Source organism: Erpetoichthys calabaricus, chromosome 15, assembly GCF_900747795.2.
Source record: "Erpetoichthys calabaricus chromosome 15, fErpCal1.3, whole genome shotgun sequence".
NCBI lineage: Eukaryota > Metazoa > Chordata > Cladistia > Polypteriformes > Polypteridae > Erpetoichthys > Erpetoichthys calabaricus.
This window is the reverse complement of record NC_041408.2, coordinates 8796794-8815275: the sequence shown is the minus strand read 5'-3', so window position 1 is coordinate 8815275 and position 18482 is coordinate 8796794. Positions and strand designations below refer to the sequence as shown.

Genomic DNA, 18482 nt, shown 5'->3' with positions numbered 1-18482 from the left:
CTAAAAACAAATCACTGCATTTCATTTTATACTCACCACTTTATATATTTTTAACAGATACTGTATATTTAAGACCGCGTATATTCCCTGCAGTTAACAAGGAGCCCTCATTTCACGTTTTCCTCCACGGTAGCCATCTTCCGTCTCCAGGAATAGAAAACAGAGGTCAAAGGTTACAATGGCGGTTCCTCCACAAGCGTGGAAGAAAAGAGCGCGCGCGCAGCGGAGGCGGTGCCTTTCACGCCTACGCGTTGCAATGAATGCTGGGATATGAGGAGGCCGTGCAATAAGCGTGTCGATGGTAAACAAACAGCAGGCGGCGTGTTTCAGGCGTAGAACAAGTTGAAATGGCACCGCACTAAAATTAAATAGGTGACAGAACGGCTTTATTTTGGGAGCAATCATGATTGCGGAACTGTGCCTGAAAGGCCCGACGGAAGATTTAAAGGAATCTTTATAATGATAAACATAACCATTACAGTAATAGAGAACAAACAACACATAGATAAATTACCAGGGGTGTACAGTGGGGCAAAAAAGTATTTAGTCGGCCCCCAATTGTGCAAGTTCTCCCACTTAAAAAGATGAGAGAGGCCTGTAATTTTCATCATAGGTATACCTCAACTATGAGAGACAAAATGAGAAAAAAAAAAATCCAGAAAATCACATTGTCTGATTTTTGAAGAATTTATTTGCAAATTATGGTGGAAAATAAGTATTTGGTCAATAACAAAAGTTCATCTCAATATTGTTGGCAATGACAGAGGTCAAATGTTTTCTGTAAGTCTTCACAAGGTTTTCACACACTGTTGCTGGTATTTTGGCCCATTCCTCCATGCAGATCTCCTCTAGAGCAGTGATGTTTTGGGGCTGTCGCTGGGCAACACGGACTTTCAACTCCCTCCAAAGATTTTCTATGGGGTTGAGATCTGGAGACTGACTAGGCCACTCCAGGACCTTGAAATGCTTCTTACAAAGCCACTCCTTTGTTACCCGGGCGCTGTGTTTGGGATCATTGTCATGCTGAAAGGCCCAGCCACGTTTCATCTTCAATGCCCTTGCTGATGGAAGGAGGTTTTCACTCAAAATGTGACGATACATGGCCCCATTCATTCTTTCCTTTACACGGATCAGTTGTCCTGGTCCCTTTGCAGAAAAACAGCCCCAAAGCATGATGTTTCCACCCCCATGCTTTACAGTAGGTATGGTGTTCTTTGGATGCAACTCAGCATTCTTTCTTCTCCAAACACGACGAGTAGAGTTTTTTCATCTGATCATATGACATTCTCCCAATTCTCTTCTGGATCATCTAAATGCTCTCTAGCAAACTTCAGACGGGCCTGCACATGTACTGGCTTAAGCAGGGGGACACGTCTGGCACTGCAGGATTTGAGTCCCTGGCGGCATAGTGTGTTACTGATGGTAGCCTTTGTTACTTTGGTCCCAGCTCTCTGCAGGTCATTCACTAGGTCCCCCGTGTGGTTCTGGGATTTTTGCTCACCGTTCTTGTGATCATTTTGACCCCACGGGGTGAGATCTTGCGTGGAGCCCCAGATCGAGGGAGATTATCAGTGGTCTTGTATGTCTTCCATTTTCTAATAATTGCTCCCACAGTTGATTTCTTCACACCAAGCTGCTTACCTATTGCAGATTCAGTCTTCCCAGCCTGGTGCAGGTCTACAGTTTTGTTTCTGGTGTCCTTTGACAGCTCTTTGGTCTTGGCCATAGTGGAGTTTGGAGTGTGACTGTTTGAGGTTGTGGACAGGTGTCTTTTATATTGATAACGAGTTCAAACAGGTGCCATTAATACAGGTAACAAGTGGAGGACAGAGGAGCCTCTTACAGAAGAAGTTACAGGTCTGTGAGAGCCAGAAATCTTGCTTGTTTGTAGGTGACCAAATACCTATTTTCCACCATAATTTGCAAATAAATTCTTTACAAATCAGACAATGTGATTTTCTGGATTTTTTTTTTCATTTTGTCTTTCATAGTTGAGGTATACCTATCATGAAAATTACAGGCCTCTCTCATCTTTTTAAGGGGGAGAACTTGCACAATTGGTGGCTGACTAAATACTTTTTTGCCCCACTGTATATTGAGGATATAATAGAAAAACATTGCAAACTTTTCAAATACTAACAGTTATTTCTAGTGGGTAAGCTGCTAAATGTACGGCTTCATAGTGTAAACAGGCTCAGTTTCTCCCTTGTATGTTGCTTTGGATAAAAGTGTCTGCTATACAAATACAAGTCAATGTAAGATTACAATTATTTGAAGTTGAAATGGTCATAAACATACTATTTTATTTTTGAATAAATGAAACAAGGGTTTCTGATTGACAATGTTAGATTTATGAACATTCAGTTTTGCAAATAAGATGAGATTAATTAGGTAATATTCTTTCTCTTTACGTCTTTGTAACTTAGATAAATAGATATGAAAGGCACTAGATAGATAGATAGATAGATAGATAGATAGATAGATAGATAGATAGATAGATAGATAGATAGATAGATAGATAGATAGATTCCTATATACTCAAGTAATTTGGAAAGATTTTTCCAAGTTTCTCAGAAAAAAAATGTTAAAGATTTGTCTTTATTTTTTTTTTAATATATCCTATTGAGTTTTTATAAGTTTAAAAGATGTAAAGAGAAGGGAGTGAATTGTTACAAACACCAAAATGGAAAGACTGAGGCACACACCGAATGGAGGTTAAGGCCAATAACAGGCATTTTAATTCCACAAAAAATAATTTACAGCATTCTTCTAGCAGATTCAAACTCGCAAACGGCTGGTAAAAATAACAATCACTTCACTAGACGGGTTACTCCACTCTTGCAGTGTTCCCCATCGTCGTCCACCTTCTCCTGTCACATCCCTTTTCCCAGTTACTCCATTAACATCTGCAAGGCTGTGTTTATAATGCCATGGGAGTCTCCACTTGCCTTCTCAAGCCTTCTCAGACTTGAAAGATAATAACTAGAAAGTTCTCGGGGTTTCTGGGACACCTGTGAATACCCTGCTGTCAATCACCTGTCCAGAGCCCGCCCATCTCTAGAGTGACAGTGCTGGCTGGCTATTACAATAGCGAATGGCAAAATTTCATATTCACAGATCTAACATTGTTAATCAGAAACAGTTGTTTCTTATATTTGAAAATGAAGTTTAATTGCATGTTAAGACCATTTCATTTTCAAATAAATGCAAAGTTTGAAAAACTGTTAGCATTTGTAAAGTTTGTAATGCTTCTCTATAATTACCTGTAATGTACCCCTGACAATTTATCGATTGCTTTTTGTTGTATGTTACTGTCATTGTAATGTGTAAATCTTAACAAAGATTATTTAAAAAAAAAACAAAAACAAAGTCGCTAATAATAATGTACCACCCCAGTTTCTGGATCTGAGACCTGCTCTTCAGGGGGCCATGGACTGTCCCAGGGGGCAGGAATTCTTGGAGAAGCCGGCTGTAAAAGTAGCCTCCCATGAACAGCGTGAAATTGTGCAGACGCAGCACTCGGGGGACACTTTATACGTATATCCCGGGTGCTAAAGCCCATCGGGCCTAATGTGTGCCCGCCTGCAAGTCCCAGATTTAGACCCCTGGCCTCACTGACCCAGGGTGAAGTGTGACTGCTGAGTGGAGTGAGGTGGACAAAGGGACAAAGCAGCTAGGAACTAAAGACCCTAAAGACACTTAAACCCCTGAGATTTTTGTCCATTTGTGTGTGTGGGTGTATGTATAAATGTGCTTTTTAAATTTTATTTATTAACCTCCCTTCCAGCCTCCTCCTCCACTCCACGCCCTGTTCTCCAAATGAATGCATTAATTTAATCGCTGCCAAACCACCAAGAGGTCAATTCCCAATTCCTATCCACCTCTGCTTTTCATAGCAGTATCACTTATCATCAAGTTGAAAATCACCCCTCACACACACACACACACACACACTATTCTATAGACGTATATCAATGCTCTGGAAATTTAACCCTTTGCGGTCGTTAGGCCAGAAAACTGGCCTTAGTAAAAAGTGCGCTATAGGTCGTCAGGCCACCGCTGGTGGCCCTGCAAGTTTCTGACCGATTTGCACAGTCGCCTGGTCGAGAAAAGTGGCCTGTGTTATTCCTACGTGCTTGAAAAAAATAACTGCTGTAATTATTGCCGTTTTTTCAATAATTAATTACGACTAATGTAGCGTGACGTTGAAAATTAAATACGACTGCAAAGGGTTAAAATATGTCACAAGCACAGAGTAACGACATTACAGGGATGCAGTTCCACTTCAAGCTTTGATTGAGATGTGTTTTGAGCTTAAATGAGAGTGCAAGAGCTCGGAGTAAGGTGCCCCTAGATGCCCTTAAAGGGGACTAAGACTCTGATATCATCAAATGATAGAAACGCCCCTTGGCTCTGACTAGACTAGACTAAATCCAATTCAGATTCGTGGGGCAGAGCTTATCTTGGCAGAAAAGCTGGGCACCAGTCCATTGCAGGCCACAGTTACCTGGAGGATGTGGCCAAAGAGCCATGTTGAATGCATCTGTTGGCACAGCAGTTCATTCCAGAGTGCTGCTAGTTTATTAAGTAAGAACATTTATTAAAGTGAATAGCTGTTTACAATGTACCTCCTTAACATTGCATTTAATTAACGGTACTTAATTAAAGTATCGTGACACAAAGACTGGTCTACCCCAACTACAAATACTAAGTGGGGGTGGAGCATAAGTTACCTATAGGTCCCTAATGTTAATGTCCCCTTTGGGTTCTAGTTTGGAAAATACCTTAGGATCGGGAGGGTACTATAAGAATTTTTTTTGTTAACTTAATGTATTATTATTATTATATGAATCTTTTTTTAATCTGAATGTATAATAGATAGATAGATAGATAGATAGATAGATAGATAGATAGATAGATAGATAGATAGATAGATAGATAGATAGATACTTTATTAATCCCAAGGGGAAATTCACATACTTCAGCAGCAGCATACTGATAAATAACAATATTAAATTAAAGAGTGATAACAATGCCGATAACAATGCAGGTATACAGGCAGACAATATCTTTGTATAAAGTTAATGTTTACCCCTCCGGGGTAAACATTCGCATAGTGTGGGGGAGGAACGATCTCCTCACTCTGTCAGTGGAGCAGGATGGTGACAGCAGTCTGTCACTGAAGCTGCTCTTCTGTACGGAGATGATCCTGTTCAGTGGATGCAGTGGATTCTCCATTATTGACAGGAGTCTGCTCAGCGCCCGTCGCTCTGCCACAGATGTCAAACTGTCCAGCTCCATGCCAACAATAGAGCCTGCCTTCCTCACCAGTTTGTCCAGGCGTGTGGCGTCCTTCTTCTTTATGCTGCTTCCCCAGCACACCACCGCGTAGAAGAGGGCGCTCGCCACAACCGTCTGATAGAACATCTGCAGCATCTTATTACAGATGTTGAAGGATGCCAGCCTTCTAAGGAAGTATAGTCGGCCCTGTCCTTTCTTACACAGAGCATCAGTATTGGCAGTCCAGTCCAATTTATCATCCAGCTGCATTCCCAGGTATTTATAGGTTTGCACCCTCTGCACAATTTCCATCCATCCATCCATCAACCCGCTATATCCTAACTACAGGGTCACGGGGGTCCGATGGAGCCAATCCCAGCCAACACAGGGTACAAGGCAGGAAACAAACCCCGGGCAGAGTGCCAGCCCACCACAGGGCGTGCACACACACACACACCAAGCACACACTAGGGACAATTTAGGATTGCCAATGCACCTAACCTGGCATGTCTTTGGACTGTGGGAGGAAACCCACGTAGACACGGGGAGAACATGCAAACTCCACGCAGGGAGGACCCAGGAAGCGAACCCAGGTCTCTTAACAGAGAGGCAGCAGCGCTACCCACTGCGCCACCGCGCCGCCCGAATTTATTATTTATTTCATACTTAAAATATAATTTTAGATAAAATGTTTCAGGATCACCTGCCTGCCACAGCTCATGCTGGCAGTAGCGCTTGCGGACAGCGCTTTCCAAACCGGCTGCCCAGGTAAAATAAAGGTGCTGCCCTCAGGTGATGCACCACGTGACCCAGCGGCATGCCATGTGCCAGTATTGTCTCACGCTAGCTGCTTTTACACCGGTGTGTGTACATAGTGCAGGAGAACAAAGCAACGGGAGGAGGGAGATGGCAAAACCGCGGCATCAGCGACCCACTGTGCATCGCCCCCGTATCTAGGACCGTTTGCTCGTTAACAGGAGTTTCTGTTATCTACAAGGTAGAATTTTTCACAACTTACCTTTTAACTGCCTCCGTCAGTGTTACTTTTTATGAAAAGCAGGCGCCGTCGTCCGCTCGGTTTTGTATTTCAAGTAGTGGAACTTTGCGCGAGCACTGAAGCTTAACGTGCGAGCGGCGTAGGAGGAAACAAAACTTTGCACTTGTTTTCTGTGAATGTTGAACTGCAATTTTATTTTGCTTACTTTTGGTCATTTTTACCTAAGCAGATAGATCGTTGCCGTATTTAATGAAAACATTTGGAAAACGCGCAGGCTTTTTGTTGTTGTTTTTCGAACTATCAATGGCTAAACCTGTGTAGCATTTACTTTGAAGTGAAAGGAAATAACTTTAATCAAATACTGTATTCTCAAATCAACGGATATTCAAGAGATGGGGATAGACGTTATATAAATAAAATATATCATCTTATAGAATGGATTTCACATATCTTAAAATGCAGTTCAACTTTTCAGATCTATGAAATTCACCTCAAGATGTCTCAAAATTCGTTTTTTTATAAAGATATAAATATATATACTGTAGAGATATAGAAATATATATATAAGATTATATTCTGAATTTGCAATAACTGACAGGGGACTCCAATGCATTTTTAGGTATGACAAAATAACATGGCATTTGGAGATCTATGTCTTTTTATACCCAGGAGACACATTGTGCTCCAGATGAGGTCTGACCAGTGTGTTATAAAGCAGTGGTTCTCAACCTGTGGGACGGCCCTCCTAGGGGGCCGCGAAGTAACAAAAAGGGGGGCGCAAAGATGTGAAAAAAAGAAAACAAGAATCGAAACTATGAAAAATACATCTATTGAAAGCAAAACAAATTAACTTAAACTACATTCTGATACTAGAAAAATAAATATAGAGTTAGTTAAATGTTGATAAAAGGTAAGTAGGTATAATAAAATATGCATCTATGATATATCATTAATTAAAAAAGAACAAATTGGTATTAGTGGGCTCCTTTCAAAAAAAAACGTTAGGGGGTGGGCGATTAAAACTGTTATGAAAACTCGGGTCGCAAAAAAATTAAAGGTTGAGAAACGCTGTTATAAAGGTTCAGCATAACCTTCTTTCTTCACATTGGAAACCACAGAGACATGAAATAAGTTACCAGTTCAGATAGCAGACAGTAGGATTTGGGGGGGCCTACAAAATTAGACTTGATGTTATTTTGGGGTTAGGACTGGCAAGCTTTGTTGGGCTGCATGGCCTGTTTCTGTGTTTTTGTTCTAATATCTCAAATTGATCTTGTATACATTTTAATACATTTGAAATCTATTTTTAAGGTAACCACAAAGAACTACATGTAAGCTGCCATACATTCCTAAAAATAAGTGGTTCTTCACAGAGGAGCCATTTCTGGTTCACAAAAGAAGAAGCATCCACATGAAGAATCCAGGAAGGACCTTTATTTATATACTTAGATCCAGAACAAGTTCCTTAAGTAACCATGACAAATACCAATGGCTTCATGATTTTAAAAGAACTCTTGTTGCATGAAATGACGCAGGTTAACTTCAGGTCTTCTTGATCTGTTGGTACCCTCAGGGCCACCAAGAGAAAGTCCAGGCCCCGGTGCAAAGAAGGTGTATGGGCCCTTATACATATGTACGTGTGTATATTATTATTTATTTCTAACAATCGTAGATTACATTGATACATTTAGATAAGTATGTATAGGTATAAATGTAATAATAAAGTAATATATTTCTAATAGTAAAAGACGTTTATAATAGCATTTATTGTCTGTTGAACAAAGGTGCTATCCTGGCCTTTTTCCTGGCGAAACTCTAAATTATCCATCCATTATCCAACCCGCTATATCCTAACTACAGGGTCACGGGGGTCTGCTGGAGCCAATCCCAGCCAACACAGGGCGCAAGGCAGGAAACAAACTCCGGGCAGGGCACCAACTCACCGCAGGACACACACACACACCAAGCACACACTAGGGACAATTTAGGATCACCAATGCACCTAACCTGCATGTCTTTGAACTGTGGGAGGAAACCCACGCAGACACGGGGAGAACATGCAAGCTCCATGCAGGGAGGACCAGGGAAGTGAACCCAGGTCTCCTTACTGCGAGGCAGCAGCACTATCACTGTGCCACCGTGTCAACTCTGAATTACATAATCAAAATTAATCAGTTTTGCTAGATCAGACTCAATACTGAATCTTGCCAAATCTACTAGTCGTGCTTGTGACATAGTGGATCTTAAAACATTTTTTACCAGCTTTTGCTTGCTGAATGCTCCTTCGGCACTTGTTTAGTTTCTTGACTATTCACAACGGTTCACTTAGTCCGCTTTCCCGAATTCGCAGTATCTCAGAACGCGGCGACTACGTGACATACTTGTTTACCGGCTGATGACTTTTTTCTCACTGCGCCCGGAACCCCCTCCTCCTCATCACTTCCCACCGAGCAGGGAATACACTTGTAGACCACATGACTTCTCTCCCAGGGTGGCCTTTATGAATGTCCCTTATGTCGTAAACTGTTTACCGCTGCTAAGTACCCTGTGACCCACATGCCTTTTTAATTTTGAAAATACAATAAAATTTAAATGAATTAAATAAATAAATGTTCAAATTATAATAAAAATAATGGGACGCGTTGGGCTTCATGGGCCCCCGTGAGCTTCATAGGCCCCGGAGCGATGTACCGGCTGCACCCCCCTCTCCTTGGGCCTGGGTATCCTGCAAAGATTTCTGTTTTGTCCACACATTGGGAACCTTCCAAAAACACAATGGACCAAAGTCATATACAAAGAACCCTTCACGAAATGAAATTGTTCTTTGTCAAGCAACAGTTCTATGAGGAACCACACATCTTTGTGATAAGAGGTCTGTGGCGAAGCGTGATTATTTTCAAAATAAATCATTGAGTCCCGGAGTGTGTAGTCTACCAACGGGTGTGCTTGGCTGATCACACATCCATCCATCCATTTCCCAACCCGCTGAATCCGAACACAGGGCCACAGGGGTCTGCTGGAGCCAATCCCAGCCAACACAGAGCACAAGGCAGGAACCAATCCCAGGCAGGGTGCCAACCCACCACAGCTGATCACACATTCACGTGCAAATACGAGTGGGTCAGTCATTCACACAACGGAATATGTGGAGGACCACTCCTGCATGCAATTTGGGGTTATTCAATGCATGATAGAAAGGGGATCAGATCAGAAAAGGAGGCTGGAGAGGACAAACAAGAGACAGTGGAGTTTAAGAAAGAATAAAGCGAGGGGCAGGACAGTGAGGAGCCCGTGCTGTAAAAAGTGGAGGCAGGTGATCGGGAGTGTGTCCTGCTGAAACAAGCAGCATGATTCGGGTTCGGTGGGTAGTCTTATGGAGTGGCACTAGGACCCCAAACCTGGGAAAAATGGGGTCCCATCACCAGATTTTAGGAGGAGGCATAGGGGCTCGTGACTGTTAACTGGAGAAACCTCCATGGGATTTTTAACTTCATTTTAATGGACTGTTTATTTATTGCTTGGTTTTAGCCACCACCTGACACTTTGATTTTATGAATTTATTTAATGAAGAAGCTCTTTTGCACTGCACTTAGGAACACAGCTTGGCTTCAATAAAAGCACTTTACACAACCCCTTGCCGACTGTGTCCTGATCTTGGTTTGACTATCGATGGTTCAAGAGGCTCCCGGAAGCCACCAAAGAGCATGGAGCTGACCCTCATGCACCGTCACAACCTCTATTAGAGTGTCAGTTCAGATCCATTAAGAGTGTAGAGTCTACACTGAGCAAAAGGCAGGTAACAGTCATGGACAGGACACCCGTCCATTGGAGGTTCAGCCCATGAACATAGCAGTTTTGGACAATCTGGGATCTCCTTTTCTCCCAGCATTTTGGGGATGTGAGAGTTAAACCAATGCAAGCTGCATGCGGACGGTGACCTTCCACAGGATTCAAACCCTGGACAACGATCTGTGATGCAGTAACACTACCCAGTGCCTCACCTTTGGAAATGTTGGGCTTTTGTTTTCTAAAAAGTGTACAAAACTTAGGCTTTTTTTTTAAAAAAAAGGATTTTTAAAAAAAATCAGCCTTTTTAAAAAAGTAGGCTTTTTTTTAAAAGTAGGCTTTTTAAAATAAACAGGATTTAAAAAAGTGGGCTTTTTTAAAATAGGTTTTTTAAAAATATCTGATTTAAAAAAAGAAAATAGGCTTTTTTTCTAAAAAGTGGATAAATTAGGAACAATTTGTGAAAGATTTGAATAAGCATGTGATCTGTTTTCCAATAAATATATTGAAGTTATTTTTGTGAAATCATGAAGTATTCAGACCCACTCACTTTCTGCACACTTTATTGTGTTGTAGGTTTCATGTGACATGGCGGTTTCAGACTTCTTCCACTTTAGAATTATTGAGGCCGCTGGGCTCCTGAGACCACTTAAAGCTTTGGAAACGGTTTTATCCCCTTGCCCTCGATCTCCACAATATGGTCACGGAGGTCTACAGAGAGTTCCTTGAACTTTATAGCTTGGTTTGATATGTCCCCCCGACCTGATCTCAGATAAGCAGAAGAGGATGGATGGATGGAAGGATGGATGAATGGTTTGATATGCACTGTGAATTGTCGGGGACTTTATATACACGAGCAGGGCCTGTGCCACCATTAAGGTAAATTAGGCATTCAGCTGGGGCGCAAATCATAAGTGGGTAGGGGGTGGGGGGGGGGGGTGTAGGACCTAGCCGCACAGGTTAGCTACCGAACAGTGGGTTGGCGCACTAATAGGCTTGGTCTAGGGTGCAAAATAACCTAGCACTGGCACTGTACACAGGTACACGTGTGCCTTTCTTTTTTAAAAAAAAACCAACATATTATTAAATTTATTAAAAGCAAATAACATTCCCTGCGGTGGGTTGGCACCCTGCCCGGGATTGGTTCCTGCCTTGTGCCCTGTGTTGGCTGGGATTGGCTCCAGCAGACCCCCGTGACCCTGTGTTCGGATTCAGCGGGTTGGAAAATGGATGGATGGATAACATTCCATGCAAGCAAGTCAAATTCTACAAAACTAAGTTCAAATCAAATCAGCCCCCACCCATGATGTCCAAACAATTCAGTTTGTCACCAGTGGACTCCAATCAAGTTCTAGGAACATCTCAGGGAGCAAGAAAGCAAACAAGAGGCACCTGAGCACAATCTGGAGGACCACTGCAAAGGTTCTGAATACTTCTGGGAATGAGAGATCTCAGGATTTGATTTTTTAATAAATTTGCAAACCTTTCTAAGAGCACATGTTCATTATGAGTTATTGAGTGTAGATTGATGGGGGAAAAATGGCAAATGTTTCCATTTAAAAACAAAATCTACAACATGATAAGGCGTGCAGAATGTGAAGGGGTCGGAAGACTCCCTGAATCCACTGTGTGTCATTTCCTTCAGTAATTTCTGTCTCAGTACTTATCACATGTAGTGCTTGATGGTGCTCTCGCTCATCTGGGCAATAAAGACACATATGTTGGAATGCTGTTTATCAATCATTCCTCAGCAGCTGACGGAAAAGCTGAGCCTGCTGGGACTGAACACCTCGCTCTGTAACTGGATTCTGGACATCCTGACTGAGAGACCTCAGTCAGTCAGGATTGGAAACAACATCTCCAGAACCACCATACTGAGCACTGGAGCCCCTCAAGGCTGTGTGCTCAGTCCATTACTGTTCACACTGCTGACTCATGACTGTGCAGCAACGCACAGCTCTAACCACATCATAAAATTCGTTGGAAGAACGTTATGTCGTTTCACTGTACGCTGTACTACTGTATATGGATGAAATAACAATAAATATTCTTGATAAGACTTGAGAAAGTACACACTAATGAGGAAACTGGTCTTAACATTTATTGTCCAACTTGATTTCTCTCTTGCAGATGAGCCTGTGTGATGTTTGTTCAGATCTGCTTAAAGATGTGGTAGCCTTGGTGCAAAGAGCTTCTGCTCGTATTGTGCAGCGAATACGTGATTGTATTGCGTCTTTGACCAGGTGCCCCTGTTTAAAGAAGGACAAAGGGAACCTGGGTAAGGATCGTGAGCCTGTTCTTCAGAGGCATGAAAGAGAAGCAGCACAGGAGTTTCTTCAGCACTTGGACACGGGTAAATATTGTAAAATTAAGTTAAATGCAATTCAAAAATGACCACCATCAATGAGACATCAAGGACAGAATCTGCATCAAAAGGTCAGTAGTCACCTTTAAGGTCTGTGGAGTTGTGGGACTGGTAACAACATTATCCTGTTCATTTTGATGTCACTTACGAAGGTTATTAATACTAAATCCTTCTGAAGCAACATCCATGCGGTGACTGTGGTCCCAAACCCCCCAAACTGTGGACCTTGATGCCAATATCCCACACTTACTACCTATTGCTACACCAATGCTTCAGGATTAATTCGTTTACACATCTTGCTTAAAATGGCACTAGCCATTCGGAAATCTGTTTGTAGCTATTTTGTGCACACAGGTATTCAGTGGCAAGACAAACACACACATTATTTGCAAATTATGTTTTTAAAATCAAATGGTTAATCATCAAGAATATTATTAAAACCCCTGAATGATTAATTGTTTGTATTACCCCAGTAAAGTGTACTTACAATAGCGATCAGTCAGGATTATCCACCTTAACAAAATACAAGTATATGTGTGTGTGTGTGTGTGTGTGTCAGTCCAGTTGCTATGTCTCTGTTAAAAGGTATTTGTTATGGCATCTGTACAAGCCATACTAAAGTTTGTGATGCACCATCTGTTGGAGAGAAAAATGCAAAGCATTTTATTATTACAAATGTTTGGATGTGCCATCTGTTGAAATGAAAAATGAAATGCATTTTATTTCTACATGCATTACAAAATATATTAAAATAGATGGTGTACTGCAAACATTAAGTTATAAAGCTTTATATCCACAAAGCCTATAGCATTATGAAGAACTGCTCCCACATCTCCCATGGTCTCCTTGTCCCACTTCCACCTAACTGCCTTGAGCATGGGAAAGACGCTATATAAATAGAATGTATTGCCTGGCAGAAGGTACTGTAGGATTTTAACCATTTCTGCCAGGTTCTGTAACCACTTCTACCCCTTGGCTGCCCAGACTCTGAACTCTGTGTTGCACAACCGTCCTCAGCTCTGCTGCTTGTGTTTTTTTTATGCTGTACATTTGTTACACCTGTTATTATTTTTTGATTATGGGATCCCAGTTGGCAACCCTAACGGCAGACACATGGAAATTACCATCTCTGGAAATGACCATCTATCTGCCACAGCCAGGTGTTACATGGCCTTCCCCTTGGCCTGGTCCAGACACTCAGGTCCTCAACAATGAGGACCCTGCAAGCCGGATCACCCTTGAAGAATTGCGCCACACGGCCGTAGTGCCGTAACTGACGCTCCCTCACAATGCAGGTCATGTGCTTCATTCGGGACTCCATGAGCAACACAAAGTCAAACCAGCGGAACCCAAGGATTCTCCAAAGAGACACACATGAAAGAGTCCAGTCTTCATCTCAGGTCACCATATAGCAAGACAGGAAGCACCAGGACTCTAAGGACTTGGACAAGACTGCTTCATAACAAAATGTGAAAATCGCGAAGCAGGGTCAGTCAGAATACTTTCTGCATCCACAGTATCAATTCATTTAAATTTCTTGTGATTCTTACTTTTACAGAAAGTGACCAGCCTCTCCTTAATCAGCAGTGCCTCCATGCCTTGAAGACGCTGTCCATTTCGGAAAACCCCAAATTACAACAATCAGCTGCAATTTACTACTTGCACATTAGTCAGCAGGGTAAGTCTGTTACAAGATTGATATATGATGCACTCCAACTGAGAGGCAGTTCACAAAAACAGCTTCGTAAGGCTGTGATTGTTACCTTTTTCTTTTGTAATTTAACAGGGTGTACTCTGTCTACATGTCTCACACTCCAAGAGTTGGGTGGGTAAAATATCTAAACGCACAGCGTCTGAATCTGAATATTGGGAGGAACCTCAGACATGCAAAACACCACTTAGAAGGTGCAAAACCTGTAACAATTGGGAATGTTTTGTGCTCATTTTCAATATTAGGCAGCACAGAAGTAATAAGTGTGACTCGGGGCGTGGACTGTTTAACCATAAATACGGCCACTTATGCATTTTTCACGCAGTAGCAATTTTATTACCTCTTAAAATCCTATACAGGTTACCATCTTCTTCCCTTTATTTTTTCCTTTCATTTTTTTTGGTTTCTCTGCCACATCCTCCATATCTTCTTGCTCAGAGGCATGGGAAAAAATTTAGCATTACCCCAGTCCCAAAGGTATCACATCCTGGTGAGCTGAATGACTTCTGGCCTGTCGCTCTGACGTCACATGTGATGAAGACCACGGAGTGGCTGCTGCTTCACCACCTCAGGCCACAGGTCCACCACGCCCTCGACCCTCTGGAGTTCGCATACCAGGAGAAGGAGGGAGCTGAGGATGCCATCATCTACATGCTACACCGATCACTCTCCCATTTGGACAGAGGCAGTGATGCAGTAAGAATTATGTTTCTGGACTTCTCTGGTGCCTTCAACACCATCCAACCTCTGCTCCTTAGGGACAAGCTGACAGAGATGGGAGTAGATTCATACCTGGTCGCATGGATCGTGGACTATCTTACAGACAGACCTCAGTATGTGCGTCTCGGGAACTGCAGGTCTGACATTGTGGTCAGCAGCACAGCAGAGGCGAAGCTAAGGTTTTCAGCGCCCGGGTACAACTGAAGATTTCGCGCCTCCTCCTGTTTGCCAAAATGCAATGGGGAACGTCAATTCGGCGCCCCCTGGATGCTGCGCCTGGGGACTGTACTTTTTCTGGTCCTGTTCAGCCTATATACATCAGACTTCCAATACAACTTGGAGTCCTGCCACATGCAAAAGTTCACTGATGACACTGCTATTGTGGGCTGTATCAGGAGTGGGCAGGAGGAGGAGTATAGGAACCTCATCAAGGACTTTGTTAAATGGTGCGACTCAAACCACCTACAACTGAACACCAGCAAAACCAAGGAGCTGGTGGTGGATTTTAGGAGGACCAGGCCACTCATGGACCCCGTGATTATCAGAGGTGACTGTGTGCAGAGGGTGCAGACCTATAAATACCTTGGAGTGCAGCTGGATGATAAATTGGACTGGACTGCCAGTACTGATGCTCTGTGTAAGAAAGGACAGAGCTGACTATACTTCCTTAGAAGGCTGGCATCCTTCAACATCTGCAATAAGATGCTGCAGATGTTCTATCAGACGGTTGTGGCGAGTGCCCTCTTCTACGCGGTGGTGTGCTGGGGAGGCAGCATAAAGAAAAGGGACGCCTCACGCCTGGATAAACTGGTGAGGAAGGCAGGCTCTATTGTAGGCACGGAGCTGGACAGTTTGACATCTGTGGCAGAGTGACGGGCGCTGAGCAGACTCCTGTCAATCATGGAGAATCCACTGCATCCACTGAACAGGATCATCTCCAGACAGAGGGGCAGCTTCAGCGACAGACTGCTGTCACCGTCCTGCTCCACTGACAGACTGAGGAGATCGTTTCTCTCCCACACTATGCGATTCTTCAATTCCACCCGGGGGGGTAAACGTTAAGATTATACAAAGTTACTGTCTGTTATACCTGCATTTTATCACTCTGCTGCTGCTAGAGTATGTGAATTTCCCCTTGGGGATTAATAAAGTATCTATCTATCTATCTATCTATCTATCTATCTATCTATCTATCTATCTATCTATCTATCTATCTATCTATCTATCTATCTATCTATCTATCTATCTATCTATCTATCTATCTATCTATCTATCTATCTATCTATCTATCTATCTATCTATCTATCTATCTATCTATCTATCTATCAGTTTCTCACTACCTGTAATGTAGATAATTGCCATTTATTCTGCAGACCTGTGATAACTTTCAGCAGTCTTTGATGTTTGGGCACAAGTGACTGAGATCCCTGCTCCTCCATCTCCATTTATTCAGAGGTGATGCTTAATTCCTTTTCTCCTGGGTGACTTCATCTGATCCTACATCTCACCCTATTGTGCCTTCTTGCATGCACTGATACTCCATCTAGTCAGTCAGTCAGTCATTCTCTAAACTGATTAGCCCTGAACAAAGTCATGGTGGGTCCCAGGAAGCATAGGGTGCAAGGCAGGAACAAACACTGGACAGGGAGTCAGTCCATTGCAGGGCAAATACACACACACACACCACAATCATACACTATGGCCAATTTAGTATCTACCTAACCATCATGTCTTTGGACTATGGGGGGAAACCCAAGCACCCAGAAGAAATCCACACAGACATGGGGAGAACATGCAAAGCCCACACAAGGAGGGTCTCGGGACAGTCCCTTTGGTGTGAGGTAGCAGTGCTACCACTGTGCCACCATGCCACCCTGCTCTAGCTATTGCTCTAAGTTAAGCAATAATTGAGAGAGCCTATTGTTCTTCTTACCAGTGTGATCCTCCTAGTTTTGTGTGAACCTAAAGAATGAAGTTTCTCACATTTTCAAATTAATCTAAATATGTGGGTGGACGGGTGGTACGAGAAAGATATAGCAGTACTTGAAGCTGAGCAGAGAGCAACCAAGTGCATCATGGGACTTAAGGTCATGTCCTACTCTGACAGACTCAGAGAATTTAACTCTGTTTAGTCTCAAGTAGAGGGGACTGCATGGGGACCTCATCCAGGAATTTCAAATCCTCACCAGCAACCTTCTTTCTTTCGGCTTAAGGGTGAATCACGTACTCGAGGACGTCAGTTGACATTTAGGGGAAGTGCATGTAAAATTGAATCCAGGAAGCACTTTTTTACACCATGGGTTATGGGACACTGGAACAAACTATGGAGAAATGGAGTTGAAGCAGACACCTCATCAACTTTTAAGAAGAATCTAGCAGAGATATTCAAACAGCTTAGCTATCAGCTAAACAAGTACAGTAGGCTTGATGGGGTTAAAGGTCTCCTCTTGTTTGTCAAATTTCTTATGTTCTAGTGTGTGTTTGGTGTGTGTGTGTGTGTTTGACCCGTGACAGACTGGCGCCCAGTCCAGGTTTTGTTTCTAACCCTTGCACCCGATGCTAGTTGGGATAGGCTCCCACAGGTCTGGGTTAAGCAGATTAGAAAATTCTGTGACTGAATGTGATGAATGTTTGAACTACCGTATATATTCGCATATAAGTTGGGTCTTGAAACCCGAAAAATCGATCATAAAATCAGACCCCAACTTTTACGCCTGTTCAAAGATACAACAATTTGTTTTTTTTTTTTTTTTACATCTTCTTGCCTCCTCCAATCTCGCACCAGTTTCTCAGACACATCGAATTTTGTTGCAGCTGCGCAGCTACCGATTTCTTTCACCACTTCAACACTTTTAATTTAAAACGGGCTTCATATTTTCTTCTAATCTTAGGTAAGGGATGCTCTTATGATAAAATTGTATGAGTGTGTGAGACACAAAAAACATAAAACAATGCAAACGTTGCTTCGGAATAGTTTGGGTACTAAATACTGTGTGGTCACGTAAGCACAATACATAGAAAAAAAGGCAGTGTGCTCCGTGGTTGCTCTCTCAGGTGGGTGTTAGCATATTGTAATTTCTTGGACCGATACCATGAGTTTTCCGTATTGGAGTTATACGACCGACATTATAAAATACTGGAAATTATACAGCAAAATCAAGCCCTGATTTATCAGGGGGAGAACTTAAACGCAAGTGTATACTGTAAATAAAGTCAAAGAAGTTAGTGTTATCATCATTCACTTTCATTTCCAGCTTGTACTGATTATGTGTATATCCACATTCAGTTTCCCAAATGATAATGTGATTCTTTTTTTTTCAGGGATTACTCAATTGCCCTCCAAATTCTTGGAATGTTACCACGCATTATTGCAGTCGCACGACTTAGAAGTACAAAAAATCACATCCTTGTCACTTGTTAATCTGCTCACTGAAGAGAAAGGTAAGTGAAGGAGGCTAAAGAAAATTAAAATGATAAATGTGTATCTCTCTGGTGTGCGAGTTTCTTTGAAGGGAAATTGGGGCCCTTAAATTGCACAACATGTCAGTCTGCCATTATTAGGTCATAAAGGATAAGTTTGGTATTTTTCAATGTCAATGTCAATTTATTTATATAGCACATTT

The 18482-nt window shown here is 42.3% G+C and overlaps 2 protein-coding genes across 4 annotated transcripts in view; one reads left to right on the top strand and one right to left on the bottom strand.

Annotated features, from left to right (window-relative positions):
- Positions 1 to 202, bottom strand: part of LOC114666066 (bcl-2-associated transcription factor 1-like) — a 42557-nt gene extending 42355 nt beyond the window's left edge. For 2 of the 3 annotated variants that reach the window (XR_003718510.2, XM_028820797.2), the window contains exon 1: positions 37 to 202. The gene's annotated coding sequence lies outside the window, so the exon portion shown is untranslated. The remainder of the gene's footprint in view (positions 1 to 36) is intronic. The other variant, XM_028820796.2, reaches the window with a different exon arrangement.
- A 5934-nt stretch (positions 203 to 6136) lies between these two features.
- The window catches only part of LOC114666167 (uncharacterized), a 41731-nt gene continuing 29385 nt past the window's right edge, over positions 6137 to 18482 (top strand). The window contains exons 1-4 of the mRNA XM_028820913.2: positions 6137 to 6277; positions 12194 to 12416; positions 13987 to 14106; positions 18181 to 18300. Of these exons, the coding sequence (XP_028676746.2) occupies positions 12194 to 12416; positions 13987 to 14106; positions 18181 to 18300 (463 nt within the window). The 5' untranslated portion in view covers positions 6137 to 6277. The remainder of the gene's footprint in view (positions 6278 to 12193; positions 12417 to 13986; positions 14107 to 18180; positions 18301 to 18482) is intronic.